Genomic DNA, 18,106 nt, shown 5'->3' on the forward strand with positions numbered 1-18,106 from the left:
TTATATTGTATATAAACAATCATGCCAATAAAATATGTTAAAATTGAAAATCATACACAGGGGTTTCCATGTTTTATGGGGACTTTCCATAGACATAATGGTTTTAATACTGTACAAACTGTATATTCTATCCCCTAACCTTACGTTTACCCCTAAACACAACCCTCACAGAAAACTTTCTGCATTTTTAGATTTTCAAAAACAACTTAGTATGTGATAAACTGTTTTCCTCATGGAGACCAAAACATTTTTTTTTGTCCCCATAACGCAGGGTGTACCTTAAGCTTCGGAGTGTTATGAATCTTTTGTGTCGAATCAGTGGTTCGGAGCACCAGAGTCACGTGTTTTCAGCAGTTTGGCGGTTTGACACACAATCCGAATCATGATTCGACACGCTGATTCATTATGCTCTGAAGCTTCCTGAAGCAGTGTTTTGAAATCGGCCAGTGTTTTTTTGGCACACCAAAAATATTCTCGTCGCTTTATAATATTGACATTAATATTGACTGTACTCATATGAACTGATTTAAATATGTTTTTAGTACATTAATGGATCTTGAGAGAGGAAATGTCATTGCTGGCTATGCAGGCCTCAGTCATCGGATTTCAACAAAAATATCTTAATTTGTGTTCCGAAGATTAACGAAGATCTTACGGGTGTGGAACGGCATGAGGGTAAGTAATAAATGACAGAATTTTCATTTTTGGGTGAACTAACCCTTTAACTGAGAACCCCCCTGTACAAAGTTTTTTTTTCTTTTTTCCTTTCTCCATCTGAGAGATGATGACACAACTATGTAACGTCTCAAACCATCTTTGCTTGCTGGAAAGATGTTAAAAAGATAGGACTGAGGAGGAAGGGGTTAGCGCTCAACCCATGAGATAAACCACCAGCACACATGCTCTCCAACTGAATTATTACCTGACAAATCATAATCCATATATCATTTGGTTGAGGTTGCTCTATAATTTGTTGTCATAGAGGTATGATGGGATGAGCAGAACATTGGACCACATTTCTGGACAGGACACTACTAAAATTTATTTTCGATATAAAAAACGTAGAAATGCAATAGCCGACAATGTGATATTGGACATTTTTGGTTATCATCGTGACCTTGGAGAAAATCATCATGCTGAATGTCACAGCTGCAAGCAATGATTGGATTATTGGATATTATACAGATCATAATTTGTACTGTGCAGTGCATTGATTTATGATTGAACATGCAAACTCTTCTCCCTAATATGACAAACCTAGAAGTAAAGGTCAGTTTGTTGTGTATAGCTCATTAGCAGAATGCAAAGCACTCAGTTATTTGTTGTAATAAGTAAATGTTACATTTCTTGCTGCTGTTATTAGAGAAACTATGCTTAAAAAAGGACATTGCCCCTTTTTCTTGCTCAGAGATAGAGTGGCTTAATGTGCCAATAATTCTGTCCTTGATGATTGTCTCTTACATGAATGCATGCCCTGGCAATTGTGTCAGATGTTTGTTGAGTTTTTCCACGCTTCAATACCAGCTTTATACAAAGATTGGATACAAACAGACCAATAAAAATGTTTCCTGTATCCTTGGCAACAGCACTGGTGCTGGCTGTAAATGAGGCAATCAAATTAATGCTGGAACATAAAGCAGGGAAAAGGAGAGGAAAAACTGGAACACTCAGAGCCAGGCACGATTATCCATTTTACACCAAATTTAGCATGGAGTAAAACATTAAACATTTGGATGAGATTCTCAGTAACTGGTCTATCAAAACACATATTGTCCATTTAATTAGAATCTGAAGCAATGCAATTTGTTCGTCTTGCACAGTTGTCACTAATTACTAAGACCTCTTTTGGCCAGCAAAAAGTGATCAGGAGGAGTTCTTTTGGGGAAAATATTCTTTAAAAAGTATTTAATCTAGAACAAAATTATTCACATTTATGCATTTAGCAGACACTTTTACCCAAAGCGACTTCCAAGAGAGAAACAAAAGCAATTCCTTAAGGAGGCAAAAATATTCTTATTATACAATGCCAAGTTTATTTGACAACTAGATTTGGAAGCTAGAGAGAAGGGGAAGAATTACAGAGAAGAAAAGTGTGTGTGTGTGTGTGTGTGTGTGTGTGTGTGTGTGTGTGTGTGTCTGTGCATAAGTACATTGGATTAAGAGAGTGGGATAGTTAACTGCTTGCGGAAGAGGTGTGTCTTCAGCTTGAATGATGTGATGGTCTGAGTAGTTTGGATAGAGGTTGGCAGCTCATTACAGAGGAACAGAGAGGGTGAAATTTTTGGAGAGTGACTTTGTGCCTCATTGTGAAGAAACGACAAGGCATTGCTCATTCAGTGACCTTAGCTGATGGGAGGGAGTGTACATTTTAGGAGTATTGAGGTTGGAAGGTGATTGCTCCAGTGGCAGTCCTGAAAGCCAGCCTTAAAACATTAAATTTGATTCTGGCTGCAACTGGGAGCCAGTGGAGTGAGATCAAGAGGGGTGTGACATTCTCTTTAGCTGGTTGAAGCCCAGATGTGCACTCTGGATTATTTGCAGAGACTTATTTGTTCTGGCTGGAAGGCCTGCCAGTAGAGCATTGCAGTAGGAGCTTGGGCAAGAATTTGCTCTGCATACTGTGCACTAAACAGTCTTTTTTTCCTGATGTTGTAAAGCACGACCAGGCCGTTCTTGAAATATGGATGGAAAAGCTCAGTTGGTCATCAAACACAATGTTCCTTGTTGTCCTGGTTGCCATTAGTATTGTAGACCCCAGTTAAACAGTGATGTTGTGGTCAGCTGACAAGTTTGCAGGATTTACAAGAAGCTCCATCTTTTGTAGATAATGCTCCTTCATCCAGGCACAGATGACTGAAAGGTTGGCAGAGGTTCAAGCTGAGACAGTGGGACCATCAGGTTACAGTGACAGATAGAGCTGCGTTTAATCTGCATAGCAGTGGTAGGAGAAGCCATGTGTCTTTATGATCATTCTCAGTGGAGAAAAGCAGAGGAGCAAGCACTGAACCTTGAGGCACTCCAGTGATTAGCTGATGTGACTCAAACACGCCTCCTCTCCATGAAACCTTGAAAGATCTGCTTGTGAGGTAAGACTAAAGCCACCGAAGTACAGTCAGGAGGATGTGGTGGTTTACAATGTCAAAGACAGCAGACAGGTCTAGTAGAATAAGGACAGATGATTTGGAGTTTACTCTTGCCAGCCTTAGAGTTTCAACAATTGTCAGGAGCGTTGTCTCTGGTGTGTCTACTTTCGAAGCCAGACTGGTTGTCATTGTTCTGTGACCGAAGGAGCTGATCGAACACAAGTCTTTCAAGAGTTTTTGACAGAAAAGGAAGAAGAGAGACTGGTCTGAAGATAGACTTACCCGAGCCGTGGGATGAGGGATGTGTTGTTGATGTGAGCGGGTAGCAGTGTTGGTGAGATCTCCTGTTGAAAGTGGGAGGGGATCGGCTCTGAGGGACAAGTTGTAGGACGGCTGGCACAGAGAAATTTGAAGACTGCATTCTCCGTGAGGGGAGAGAAGGAAGAGAAGAGGTGAATGTGTGTGGATGGAGGTTGGTTGTGGGTAAGTGGTGCAGAATCAGAGAACTGGTTGCCACCTTATCAGTGAAATAGCTGGCAAAAAGTCATCAGCAGTCAGAGAAGAGATGGGAGGAGGTGGAGGGGGACAGTAGTGGAAAGAATGTTGTAAATGGTTTTCAGGTGTTTGAAGTGTTGCTGATTTTGTTTTGGTAGTAAAAGACCTTGGCAAAAGAAACTGTAGAGGATAAAGAAAATAGGAGAGGATGATACTTACTCAGGTTAGCTATAATGAAAAATTCAGATAAGAAGCACGATCATTTTCAAGTGTTCAAATCCAAGCACGTCTGTGTCAGGCCCATATGCCATTATGCTGCATCGCATAAACCTCAGATTTAATGCACCACCAAGCTGTGAAACTGCCCAATCCATCTAAATGTGACTTCAGTTTTGATCATGGAAAGGTCATTGGTCTTAGCAGCGAAGTCTAAGTCTGGCATTACAATAGCTGCTAGATGGATGGTTTCCAGAGCCGTGTGTTTCCAATATTACAGTGTTGTGAAACTTGGCATATGCACCATTAACCTGAAATATTATTTCTGAGTAATGAATGGTATGAGGAGAAGACACACTTAAATAGCAGTACATTCATAACTCACAGCGCTCCAGAAATACACTGTAGATACAGATTGCATACCCAGCATGTCTCTCTATATAAAAACAATAATCTGTAATTGCTGCAGCTGGGAGGCCTTTAGTGCTAAGCTAACAACAACAAATTATACTGGAGTTTTATTTCCTCCACAAGGTCAAGTTAGACTCAAAACAACATTTCAGCATATTAGAACCATTTTTGTCTGTTCTTTGAATAATGAATTGAAGATAATAGTGATGACTTTAGGTATGGTGAGTGAGAAAAAAGCTCTAACCAAATATAGAACGACCACACAGAAGTAACACGCTTATTAGTGTTCAAGTGTTGAAATCACAGGTACGAACTCCAACAGAGACACCCAGTGGTACAAACTGGCATCATGCCTATTTAACCACTAAATCTTTCTCTAACTCATAAATTGAAACTACCATTTCCAAGAATTGGCTATATATTCTATATTTATTATAATATAATCCAAGATTTAAAAAAAAAAAAAATAATAATACTTTTATTCCACATATAGATGCATTAAATTAATCAAAGTTATTTATATTTCAAATAAATGCATTTTTAAAGTGTATTTCTATTTTTAAAAAAAAAGTACCATGGTTTCCTCAAAATATTAAAATAAGCACTACAACTGTTTTCAACAGATTATTAATTATTATTTATTATTTATAATTGAGCACCAAATCAGCATATTAGAATGACTACTGAAGGATCATGTGACACTGAAGACTGGGGTAATGATACTGAATTTGCATCACAGGAATAAATTATTTTTTAATATATATTAGAAAGAAAAAAAAATTAAATTGTAATAATATTTCACAATATTGCCGTTTTACTGTATTTTTGATCAAATAAATGCAGCTTTGGTGAGCACATGATACTTCTTTCAAAAACATTTAAAGAACTCTTTCTGTACAGTGGGGAAAATAATTATTTGATCCCCTGCTGATTTTGTAAGTTTGACCACTTACAAAGAAATGAAGGGTCTATAATTTTATGATATTTTTATTTTAACAAATAGAGAAAGAATATCAAGCAAAACATCCATAAAAAAAAAAAAAAAAACACTGTACAAAGGTTATAAATTGGTTTGCATTTCAGTGAGTCAAATAAGTATTTGATCCCCAAGCAAAACTTGGTGGATAAACTCTTGTTGGCAAGCACAGAGGTAAGATGTTTCATGTAGTTTGTCACCAGGTTTGCTCACATCTCAGGAGGGATTTTGGTCCACTCCTCTTTACAGATCCTTTCTAAATCCTTAAGGTTTCTTGGCTGTCACTTGGCAACTCAAAATTTCAGCTCACTCCACAGATTTTCTATAGGATTAAGGTCTGGGAACTGGCTAGGCCACTCCATGACCTTAATGTCCTTCTTTTTGAGCCACTCCTTTGTTGCCTTGGTGGTGTATTTTGGGTCATTGTCATGCTGGAAGACCCATCCATGACCCATCTTCAGTGTTCTGACAGAGGGAAGGAGGTTCTCATCCAGAATTTTACAGTACATGGCCCTGTCCATTGGCTCCTCCTGTACCCTTAGCAGAGAAACAGCCCCAAAGCATAATGTTTCCACCTCCATGCTTGACTGTAGGGAAGATGTTTTTGGGGTCATAATCAGCATTTCTCTCCCTCCAAACACAGCGAGTCGAACTGATGCCAAAGAGCTCAATTTTGGTCTCATATGACCATAGTAATTTCTCAAGCCTTCATCATTTAGATGTTCAGACGGGCCTGTCCATGTGCCTTCTTGAGCAGGGGAACCTTGCGGGCACTGCAGGATTTCAATCCATTGCTACGTAGTGTGTTACCTTTCTCATGACCATCCTTTCCTCATAAGGTGAGATCTTGCATGGAGCACCAGACAGAGGCCGATTGATGGTTATTTTGTAATTCTGAATAAATGCACCAACAGTTGTCTCCTTATCAACAAGCTTCTTGCTTGGTCTTGTAGCCCATTCTAGCCTTGTGCAGGTCTACAACCTTGTCCCTGACATCCTTTAACAGCTCTTTGGTCTTGCCCATGGTGGTGGAGAGGTTGGAATGGAAGACACAGATTCTGTGGACTGGTTTCTATTAATACTCATAACAAGATGACATTAGGAGTACTTTCTTAAAGTGACAGGACTAATCTGTGTTCCACTTGGGCACATAACCAATCTGTGGGAGCCAGAATCAAATACTTATTTGACTCACTGAAATGCAAATCAATTTATAACATTTATATAATGTGTTTTTTTTTGTTGATATTCTGTCTCTATAACAATTATAGACCCTTCATTTCTTTGTAAGTGGTCAAACTTACAAAATCAGCAGGGGATCATTATTTTCTCAACTGTACATTATGTACTGTGGTATCTAATTGATTTAGTAACTATATTGTCAAATGTCCTGAAGTCACTGAAAATCTTTCCCTTTGCCATTAGTTCTCTTGACGTGCCATATTTGTGGCTACAGTATATGATTAATTGACCTGTCCATGTTTTGCAACATATGTTGTGATGATGAGACAGGACCTTTCAAGCACTCTGAACACTTGTCCATGGTGCTATAATAATCCAACACAAGGCAGAAAATACTACCTGGAACATTCTTGCGAAAGGGCATTCAGATTTCTCAGAGGGCTGAATATGAACAGAGGAAGCTGAAACAAACACAATTGCCAGCAACAGGTGTAAATGTCCACCGTTAAGGATCTGCTCAACACACGAGGGTGCGTGACTGGTCTGATTGTCAAATAAAAGATTTCCAAGTTTGATGTAATCTAGAAAATAATGTGGATGTAGTTCTTTCCCCCAAAAAGAACTAGTCAGCCTCAGCTGAGTATACGGAGATGAAGTTGAGTCAAAGATAGCATCATTTTGAGAAATGGGCTCTTTGCAGAAAAAAAAAAAAAAGGAAAATGAAAAGATTTGACTCCATTCCATTTGCGACAAAGTGTGAAAAGTGTTAAATGGATTTCAGAATTTAAAAGAGACCATCAAAAAGTCCAATTATCGTCTCTATGTGCATTCACACGGACAAACTGCACTGAGATAAAAGAGTGTGTCTTCTTGCACTTACAGCAGTTCTGGCTTCTTCTCATCAGTTTGCCCTTGGGACAAAATGATCTATCTGCCATCTTTCAGATATGTAGAGAATTTTAGTCAGCAAAGAATCCCTGCTGTCTCTCAGAGGTTAAAATAAAACCATGTTTGACATGTGTGATCCTTTGCTGAAATGCTTGCTGTCATTGCCACCTAATATTTCTTAGTTTCATCTTAATCTTTGCCATAATGTGTGTTTGATACATAAAAAAGTTGGAGCCATAAACTAGAATGGCAATTGTTTGTTCAGCTGTCACCACTGCAATATGTGTGGTTATTTAATGCATTGTTATACGGTTGTTATAAGGGTGTTTTGAAGTGTTGTTGCATTGTTTTTAAATGCATTTGCATTTTATCTGCCAGGTGAAATTCTTATGTCTGACCATGAACGCTGCATGATTTCATATTCATGTCTGTCGCACAAATGGCGCAGGACGAGTTACACAGTGAAGTTTTTATAATAAAGCAAACATACTAAACATCTAGTTGTGTTCTGAAATGTGTCAGAGCGCAATTCAAGGGCAAGTACGCATCTTACCTGATCTTAACCCCTTAAAGGGTTAGTTCACCCAAAAAAAGCGTTCCACACCCATAAGACCTTTGTTCATCTTCGTAACAAAAATTAAGATATTTCTAATGAAATCTGAGAGGTATCTGACAGCAATTTCACCACTTTCAAAGTCCTGAAAGGTACTAAAGAGATCATTAAAATAGTCCATGCGACTGCAGTGGTTCAACCTTAATTTTATGAACTGACGAGAATACTTTTTGAGTGCAAAAACAAAACAAAAATAACAAAAAAAAAAAAACTGTTTTGACAATGTCTTTAGTACCTTTCTGGACCTTGAAAGTGGTGGTTAAATTGCTGTCTATTGAGGAGTCAGACACCTCTCGGATTTCATCACAAAAAAAAACTTAATTTGAGTTCCAAAGATGATGTTTTATGGGTTTGGAACGACATGAGGGTGAGTAATTAATGACAGAAATTTCATTTTTGTGAGAACTAAGGGAAAATGTAACTATGAGGAGGCAATTTTGTATGAATTCGTATGATGTGAATAGTACAAAAACATACTATTATTTGAAGAAAAACATACTCGTCACTGGGGCATAAGCAGATCGAACTTCCAAATTCCTACAAATGAATTGTGTTGGAACTGGCGCAAATGCCTGTTCACACCAAAAATGATAACTATAGCGTTCATACCATTGGACAATAATGTTCCATTTATTATAAGGAAACTAATGAAAAGGCTAGTTCACCCAAAAATGAAAATTCTGTCATTAATTATTCACCCTCATCTCGTTCCACATCCGTAAGACCTTCATTCATCTTTAGAACACAAATTAAGATATTTTTGATAAAATCCAATAGCTCAGATCCAAAGGCTAGTGATGGGCAATCTCAAAACACTGCTTCATGAAGCTTCGAAGCTTCACAAATCTTTTGTTTCGAATCAGAGGTTCGGAGCGTGAATCAAACTGCCAAAGTCACGTGAACCATTGAAATTTAGAAACACTTATGACATTACAAAGCCTCGTTTACTGAAATCACGTGACTTTGGCACGCCGAACCTATGATTCGAAACCCAGGATTCGTAAAGCTCTGAAGCTTCATGAAGCAGTGTTTTGAGATCGCCCATCATTAGATATTGTTGAATAAAGTCATTATTTATTTTATTTTTTTGCCGCACAAAAGGTATTCTTGTCACTTTATAATATTAAAGTTGAACCACTGTAGTCACATGAACTGTTTTAAATACATCTAGCTTTCTGAGCAATGTAAGTGTTAATTGCCTTGCTGGAGATGCAGGCCTCACTGAGCCGTCGGATTTTATCAAAAATATCTTAATTTGTGTTCTGAAGATGAATGAAGGTCTTACGGGTGTGGAACGACATGAGGGTGAGTAATAAATGAAATTATTTTCATTTTTGGGTGAACTAACCCTTTAACAGCCAGGAAACTAAGGAAGGCACACAAAACAGGAATGGAACACAGTGAAAATGAAATCAAAACACATATATTAGATAGAAATATTAGATTTTTGTATTTCCCCATTCAATTAGATAGGAAATGTGCTTGCATTAAATAGCTGCCGAGTGTGATGGTCGGAACTGAATTGCAAAGGACTTTGACCATGTCCAAATGGAAATGCAAATGGAACCACTCTTCAGCTTGCATAGAACCATTGGGATTTATGGTGTAAAAATGGTTTGTTTCTGCCCTTAGGTTTAGGGGATCAAATCACTAATCCTAAGTATGAGTAATCGTAGTAGTGATGCTTGCCTAAGTAAACACCATAAATCACGTATATGCAAGCTCAGTGACAGAGGTTTGACGAAAAGTGGCACATGGTTATTTCTGTTCAGTTCTTCACCTCCATGCTGGAAAGGGGCAAGGTCAGGGTGTCGGGCCGGCTAGGAAGGACTCATTCCGCACATCATTTGGCAGGAAATTGCTGTCCTACACAGTTTCAACATTGGCACACAGCCCACAAAGCCACAAATCTGCCAGCAGCACTATCGGGTATTTTAAAAACCCTTACGGGTCTCAAGAGGAGCAAGTGAAGGCTGACGGTTATTGACTCAACATGCTTTCTTGAAATTTCATTGCTCTACTTTGGCTCCAATCTATCAATACAGGTATGTAGAGACCTTGGCCTTGCAAGGGATATAAACGGAAAGCTTTGGATTAAATATATTGATTGATTGGTAAGATAGAGCATGCTGGGTTTGAATGCTTCTTTGCCTTCTGATAAGTACTAGCAGAGCAAATGGAGGGAAAATGTTTCAGGAATACATTTTCACCGATGTACCTTCTTTGATTCAAGAAGTCTTAGATTGAAAAGGAACGGCTCTACAAAGCCATGTCAAGTGAGACATGAAAAAATACAATAGAAAGCCAATAAGCTACTGTCCATTGACGTGAATGAAAAACAGATTTTATTTGTGAATTCCAAAGAATAAAGGACTTTGAGTGCATTGATTTTTAAATCCATTTAAATGGATACAATGATTTAGGCAGTTTCAATCAACCAAAAACCTTTATCGATTAGATGTGATAGAAAAGGCCTATTCATTCTCAAAAGGAACTTGTAAAATTATTAGTACGTCCATCATTGCTGAGTGCTTTCAATCATCTCATTACTTAAAAATCATATGACATTGGACAAAAGGAAAGAGCTTTAGCATTTTTCCCCTAAGTAGACTACTTCTCCTTGTTTCAGGAATAAAGATTTGGGCTATTTTCCAAACCCATGGTCAGTGAATCAATAATGTATTTACTCTGCTTTATGTTTGGCATCATTCTGCATTTAGCAAAAGCATGTTGCGCTTAAGAAAGAGTTGACATTGTCAGTACAGCATGTGAGTGTGTACTTGTAATAATAATGTAATTCTCTATGCCCTGATGCTCTAAGTAATGGCAAGGCAATCTTGAAAGAGGGGCTCTATCAACCGTCATCTCCATTTGTGACCCCTTAATGACCCACTCCTCAAGCTTTGTTTGAATATGCATACTTGTTTGAATATGCATAGGCTAGCTTTTGGGAGCATTATTGAGCATTGTAATGATGCATGTTTGTGCACTTATGTTGTGATATGTGGTAGTTTTTAAAACAAAGACAAAATTTATACAGCATATACATCATCGTCTTAGGAAATGAAGTGTTCTTCTGTGTTGGCCGCACATCCATGATGCGAATCTCCCATTCCACCACATCCCATAGGTGCTCTATTGGATTGAGATCTGGTGGTTCTGGTGATTCATTTGATTATAGTGAACTCATTGTCATGTTCAGGAAACCAGCTTGAGGTGATTTGAGCTTTGTGACATGGTGCTTTATCCTGCTGGAAGTAGCCATCAGAAGATGGGTACACTGTGATCATAAGGGGGTTGAACATGGTCAGCAACAATACTCAGGTAGGCTGTGATGTTTAAACGATACTCAGTTGTTACTTCTATATAGTACGTCTATACTACTGCCAAGAAAATATCCCCCACACCATTACGCCACCACCACCAGCAGCCTGAACCGTTGATACAAGGCAGAATGGTTTCATTTTGTTTAACCAAATTCTGATCCTACCATCTGAATGTCGCAGCTGAAATCGAGACTCATTGGACCAGGCAACATTTTTCCAATCTTCTATGAGCCCGTGTGAAGTGTAGCCTCAGTTTCCTGTTCTAAGCTAACAGGAGTGTCACCCGGTGTGGCCTTCTGCTGCTGTAATCCATGTGTGTGGCGAGCAGGACGAGGCCAAGCCGTGAGAGCGGGTTGGTGCGAGTGTTAATGAGTGTCACCTGCATGCCACACCAGACTCGTATCTCTCACGGAGGAGCTCGGAAGTATAAAAGGAGGAGCGATGACAGAGAAGGACTAGAGAGGACCAGGCTTGGATTTTATGTTATGTTTTGTTTATGTGTGTACGGCAGTCGTCCGTGACGGGCTGCTGCTTTTACTTTCATTTTGTGTTTGTTTATTTTATATGATTAAAGTTATTGTTGAACATTGGCCGGTTCCCACCTCCTTTTTCCCTGAACTACTAACCTCCTTACATTGGTGCCAAAACCAGAGAGAAAGGAGGAACAAGCTGTTAAGAGCTTTCGTCGCTGTGGGGAATCCACAGTGCCATCGAACATGGCTGAGCAGAGTCTGCCGCCATGTACGCTCGAGGCGGTGGGCTGGAGTGAGTTGGTGGCGAGACGGACAAACTCGCTGCCAGCCGTCTGTGTTGTGGAGGCATGGCTACCGTCCGTGAGGGAGCGGAGGAGTCACCGCTGTTTGCTGAGGCTGGATGCCTGAACCTGGAGGTTCATGACCCTTTAAAGATGCAATTATGACGAAGTATGTCCTAAAGCTTGCCTATTCTGCTACACACTCAAAAGGATGTACTTTTTCTTCACAAAAACTGTACATACTTTTAGGGCATAGTATAAGTAGGCAAATCAGGGACACATCACATGTCTACATGCCTAAGTGCTATGAGTTGCTGCCATGTGATTGTCTGATTAGATATTTGCATTAATGAGCAGTTGAACAGGTGTACCAAATGTGTTACCAAATAAAGTGGCCAGAGTGTAGGGTATACGCTGTATAAATGATGGCTTTGATTTGAAAACAGTATTAAACTTAGCATACTTTACAGACTTTATCCCTCGGTTTCACAGACAAGGCTTAAGCTATAGTCCCAGACTAAAATGCATGTTTGAGCTGTTTTAACTGAAAGCAACTTGTACTGACATATCTTAAAATATGTCAGTGCCATTATTTTGTCTCAAGATGCACACCAGTTATGTTTTGTTATAGGGTATGTTTATAAAAGCTATAAATACCCTAATTGAAATAAGGCCTAATCCTGGTTTAGCCTAAGCCCTGTCTGTCTGTCCTGCAGGGCTATATTCACTGAACAAAATTATAAATGCAACACTTTTGTTTTTGCCTCCATTTTTCATGAGCTGAACTCAAAGATCTAAGACTTTTTCTATGTACACAAAAGGCCTATTTCTCTCAAATATTGTTCACAAATCTGTCTAAATCTGTGTTAGTGAGCACTTCTCCATTACCGAGATAATCCATCCACCTCACAGGTGTGGCATATCAAGATGCTGATTAGACAGCATGATTATTGCACAGGTATTTTGTTCAGTGTATTATATAATATATAAGTACAGTCTCTGAATAATCTTATATAATAATCTATATAACATTTCAGTTTAGATTAATGAATTTCATTATTTTAATGAGGGATGCAATGTTTCTGATAACAATTTGATAAAATGTTTATGGGCAATGTGTTATTTAAGACAGCACTTTTAATGAATTTCTTTGAATTTCAGTCCATTATAAATACATGTAGATTCAAATCTCAAATCTCGGAAATATCTATACAAAGCATTTTGTTTTCAAACTAAATTTAAATTTAATGGACGTAGACTAACTGAAACAAACCAAACACTTAATATTGCAAAGGCTCAGTCTTTCCCTAAGATCCTCAAGCTCTCTTAAGGCCATCAGATTTATGCAGAAACTGCACTTACGGAGTTATGGACCATCTTTTTTTTTGCTGATTTATGCATCACTGAAGTGCTCTGTCAGTGAATAGTTAATATATTCTTTACATAGTAAAAGCAGTGAATTGTAAAATCAATACTTCTAGCTTCTGTACACATAATGTGTCAAACTATATGGTCAGATAGTGTTATAACAGAACTATGGCATAAATGGAAATTTTATAAGCTCAAGTCATTTTCAAGATGGATATTTTTAGATTTGTAATATACAAATAGGCTTGTGTCATAAGAGCAGTGACAGGTTTTCAGTGTGACAGAATGTAAAATGTTTGTGGGAATTATCCAATGATTTCTCTGTTTTGATTTTCCAGAACTCAAAGGTCTTCCAGATCTCACTGACAGGCATCAGGCAAGATGTTCTTTGTGAAGGAAGTCAAAACAACTCAACAAAGGTGTACATTTGCTCTACCTGCATTATGTAGAATTAATTTATTGGATGATTGTTATTCACGTCATCATGTGTGGTCAAACAGCACCCAGGACTGGAACAATAAGTTTTGTAAATTATAAACTATTTCACAGTTTTGGACTTCTTTTCCTAGGGTAATTTATAAGAGATTATGGGGTTATGAGCTAAAGGACAAAAAAAGGACAGAAACAGCGCTGAAGGCTGGGGAGGACAGGGCCATTCTGCTGGGTTTGGGCATGGTGTTCAGCTCAGTCATGATGTACTTTGTGATCTGTATCACCATGGTGCGCGCATATGCAGACAGGTAGTGTTACATCATGACTTCATCAATAACATTTAGCCCTGAAAATCCATGATGTTCAGTCTATATTGGAACCTTTATTTGATTTTTAAGTGTGACTTTTTAGAGTTATCTTTCTTTTAAAAGTTTTCTTTCTGTTGTAAAATGCAGTGTATTGACAGATGAGACCACCTGTATTGTACTTAACTCCACTCTAACAAAGGATATCAATTGTTCATACAACTGTGGCTCCGACTGCTGGCGAAGCTCTAAGTTCCCCTGTCTACAGGTCTACGTCAGCCTGAACGCCACCGGCCGTATTGGGCTGCTCTTTCACAATGAGGAGATGCTGGATGTCAGTTCAGAGGTGAATATTTCAACAGACGTTTCTCCTAAACAAAGTTTAAATTAAGGACAAATGTGGTTTTTTCAAAAGTGAAAGAATTCATTCGTTTTGCATGTTAGGTTTGCTGACACTGGATTGGCTGGCATGCCTTTGGAGGGCGGGGTTGTAGTGAGAGTGTTTGGCTGTGTCTGAAATCGCATACTCTCTTGAGCAGGTACTTATTTTAATGTGAATAAGTATTCATGGCCGCTAAAAAAAGTATGTTCTATGAATGTGTAGTATGAATGTAATCCGGACACACTACATTCGCCATGCTGTCATTATCATGTGACCTACCAACGTCAGTTGCGTCACTTCACTGCCATTCATAAATCCTCTCCGATGGCCTCAGGGGATGGTAAAGTGTCCACCGAATACACACTTCAGTATTTCTTTTACTTTTTTATGACTATGAATTCGGACATACTTCTTTTTAGACTGGGTAAACCCAGCCTGATCTGCTGGTGATTTGATTTCGCCCGGCAACTCAGTCTGGAAACCCGTACATTCATTTCTACTGCTTCTTTTACACTTTTGCAGGAACCAATCACAGACTGGCTTATACACCTTGCTCGCTATTGGCGGGTATAACACGATGATGATAGAGAAGCGACGGCAAGCACGACCGTCAGTCCAATTCCTTTTAACCTCTCGACGATGCTGAATGACTTCTTTAGTTTAGCAAACAAATCGCTCGAGCGGGTGTAAATACCACTTACTTTCATGTTTTTTTTTTTGCACAACCTGCAAAAATCGCTCAATGCCATTGCTGCTTCTGCAAACCGCTGATCAATGCTACAAACCAATACAAACTAAACCTGTCTGTAGTTTTCACGTCGCTCTGCACAGTACGTCACATGGATCGTTGATCTGATTGGTTGAAGGACTATCCAATTGCGTGAATAATGCTTGTTGATCACGCCTCTTGTGCAGTAGAAAATACAGACAGACTCCCCAGACCAATGTTCAATTTTAATTTGAGCTTAGCCAGACAAACTTCTTTTCACATAGGCCTACTGTTTTTCGCCTACTATAGGGAAGTATGCGATTTTTGAAGCAGCCACTGATATTACAAAATGGTGGAAGTCAGCAAAATAGATGAACAAAATCTTTAAATGAAGATTTGAGCAACCTCTTGGAAATACAGTTTTCATGATTTGATAGTAGGAAGTGGGAACAAACAAACAAACAAACAAAACAAAATCAGGATGTTTGAGGGGGGAACTTTTTATCAATTTAATGTATTTCTGAATAAATATCTCACTGACCAGAAATGTTTGAACTTTTAGTGTAGATATTAAAATATATCCAAAATTGCACATTTAAAGTAAATGAAAAATATTATGAATAAATAACAACTTGTGTCTTTGTTTTCACTATATGTTTAAAGTACATTTTATTTCATTTTTCCACAGTGTTTTTATGTGCCCAAATGCCAGAAGGACCACAGCATCCTCCGTGTTATGGTCCAGAATATTTCAGAACATCTGAAGACACACCAGCAGGTAACATGTTACCACGACTCCAGCGAGCATCAGGCCAGTATCCTTCTGAACCGTCTGCATGGCAGCAGCGCAGTTTTCCACTCTCTCTTCTGGCCCTCCTGCATGTTATCTGGAGGAACCCTCATCATACTCATGGTCAAGCTCACTCAATACCTTTCCATACTGTGTGAACAAATTGGCAAAGCGCCAAAGTGAAAGGGGCACAGTGATTGACAGACTTAGTGAAGTGAATGGAGGAGCTTTCATTTCTCCTTCATTTTTTATTTTATATATATATATATATATATATATATATATATATATATATATTTTATTTTTTTTTTTTTTTTTTTGGGGGGGGCCTTCTGCTGTTCAAAGATTGACTAGAAATCGATATGTTAGTCTTTCATGACTAAGCTATATTGTAACCACAAATCATATCTCTGAAGTTCTATTCCAGATGGAGCTAGTGCTGTTTGGATAAGGACTTTTTTCAATAATGCAATAAAATATAAACATAAAATATCTAACCTTTGTGACACTGTTTCTAATTTTATCTGTTATAAGCCTTTTGGGAAAATTATCATAATGTGTCATTTGTAATTTTTTTTGATAAATTAATAATTTAAAGAATAATTAAATTGGATAAATTACCAATAATAATGAATTAAAAATAAAGAAAATAATGATTCATTATTATTATAATTTATCAACATTTTTCATATCCTATTTCAAAACACTTCAGTGTGAAATTTGTTATTGTTTAACTCAATAACAAATGTACTTTTTCTGTATCAAATCTGATTATTGTTATGTGTATATTCTTTTATGTTCTGTTTTGGTTTTTTGATTTGCCTGTGCTCATAGTTAGCCCTAGTCCACACGTACATGGCTATTTTTATAAACAGAGTTTTTCCTCCTTTGTTAAAAAAAAAAAAAAAGCGCGCCCACATAAAAACGCAAAAACACGCTATGAAGCGCTGTCAAGAGCATGCCAAACCAACAGGTGGAGATATAACCCTAACTGTAAAGCCACGTTTGCCAATCAGAAGCCTGGAAAAAGGGTTATTATCGGTTCAGGAGTTTTCAAAAATGTTCGGTATCAGGGACCGGATACTGCGTTTGCGTGTGGACGAATGGCCAAACCGCAGAGAAAAAGCTGCAGTTTTGAAAATACCCATGTATATACCCTAGGCCTTAAGCCCTGGATACACTGCAGGATTTTAACAATCCTAAAAGATCATTACTTCATCACACTGTGCGACAAGTCTCCTTCTCCATGGATCTACTAAACTTGACATGCATGTAGACTGTACGATGATGACACCTATTGACTCGTAGGCTACGATGCAAGTTTCTATAGAAGAGTAAAACATCATCAGCATGCGCTAGTGGTAAACAAAACACCATGTTGAATCACACTTTGACACTTGTAGTTTTTATGTGTGCTGAAAATAAAAAGGAAGCGGCAAAAGAAGGGAAAAGAGCTTGAGGTAAGCGGTTTTAAGTTTTAGCGCCATGTCGCGTTAATTTCATGTCGCATTTTATTGGTTGGTCAGTAGACGTAGGTCGTAGCAGCAAACACACGGTGCGATGATCACGCTGAATTTCTGACACTGTCAGAAAATGTCTTCGGCCGTCTTTGAACCTCTCTCACTGTACGACATTGGACCACCGATTAAAAGCCACGATCACAGAAATCGCCATGATTGTTTCACGATGGCAATCTTTTGTCTGGGAAAGCCAAAAATCATGCAGTGTATCCCGGGCTTTAGTTTCCTTGGTTCTTAATTATCCCACACCTGTTTCTGTTCTGTTGATTACCCTCTCTGTGTATTTAAGTCCTGTGTTCTTTCTGTTCAGTGTTTGGTCTCGTTTGCATTTCATGTGGTTGAGTTATTCCATTCTCCTTCGTTTTCCTAGTGGTATCTTGATTAAAGATTATTTGTTTGTACTCTATTTGTTGTGTGCTCATTACTACAGCCACATACTGTGACAAATGCAACTTTTACAATAATATGAGCAGTTTATTAAAAAAATGTTTCATACAAGCTTTCTTAAATTCCACTTGAAACTGCAATCACAAACCATTTATTTGCAATGTGATGCATTTCTGAGTGAGACAAAATTTTCAACAACAAAAAAATGTAGGGTGGGACTTGATTTGATACATTTATGACACAAGATTTGATTGGATCTTGAAAAGTGG

General features: G+C 38.3%; 1 protein-coding gene across 4 annotated transcripts; it reads left to right on the top strand.

Annotated features, from left to right (window-relative positions):
* Nucleotides 1-633: 633 nt before the first annotated feature.
* kcnmb2 (potassium large conductance calcium-activated channel, subfamily M, beta member 2) lies at nucleotides 634-17,856 on the top strand. Of its 4 annotated transcripts, XM_048163941.1 has the most exons (6): nucleotides 8,768-9,909; nucleotides 10,494-10,526; nucleotides 13,651-13,731; nucleotides 13,882-14,052; nucleotides 14,200-14,395; nucleotides 15,829-17,856. In XM_048163941.1, exons 3-6 carry the CDS (start codon nucleotides 13,694-13,696, stop codon nucleotides 16,111-16,113), a joined length of 690 nt encoding a protein of 229 aa, XP_048019898.1. In that variant the 5' UTR covers nucleotides 8,768-9,909; nucleotides 10,494-10,526; nucleotides 13,651-13,693; the 3' UTR covers nucleotides 16,114-17,856. The 4 variants fall into 4 exon arrangements, with proteins under 4 accessions (XP_048019901.1, XP_048019898.1, XP_048019899.1 ...); XM_048163944.1 differs by lacking the exons at nucleotides 8,768-9,909; nucleotides 10,494-10,526 and adding an exon at nucleotides 634-675; XM_048163942.1 differs by lacking the exon at nucleotides 10,494-10,526.
* The last annotated feature ends 250 nt before the right edge of the window (nucleotides 17,857-18,106 follow it).

Source organism: Megalobrama amblycephala, linkage group LG17, assembly GCF_018812025.1.
Source record: "Megalobrama amblycephala isolate DHTTF-2021 linkage group LG17, ASM1881202v1, whole genome shotgun sequence".
NCBI classification, from domain to species: Eukaryota; Metazoa; Chordata; class Actinopteri; order Cypriniformes; family Xenocyprididae; genus Megalobrama; species Megalobrama amblycephala.

Bases quoted from the DNA above. Each gene is read 5' to 3' on its own strand.
- kcnmb2 (XM_048163944.1), top strand. From the start codon at position 13,694: ATGTTCTTTGTGAAGGAAGTCAAAACAACTCAACAAAG. The intron at 13,732-13,881 runs GTGTACATTTGC...TTCTTTTCCTAG, and splicing joins GTCAAAACAACTCAACAAAG to GGTAATTTATAAGAGATTAT. The intron at 14,053-14,199 runs GTAGTGTTACAT...TGTAAAATGCAG, and splicing joins GTGCGCGCATATGCAGACAG to TGTATTGACAGATGAGACCA.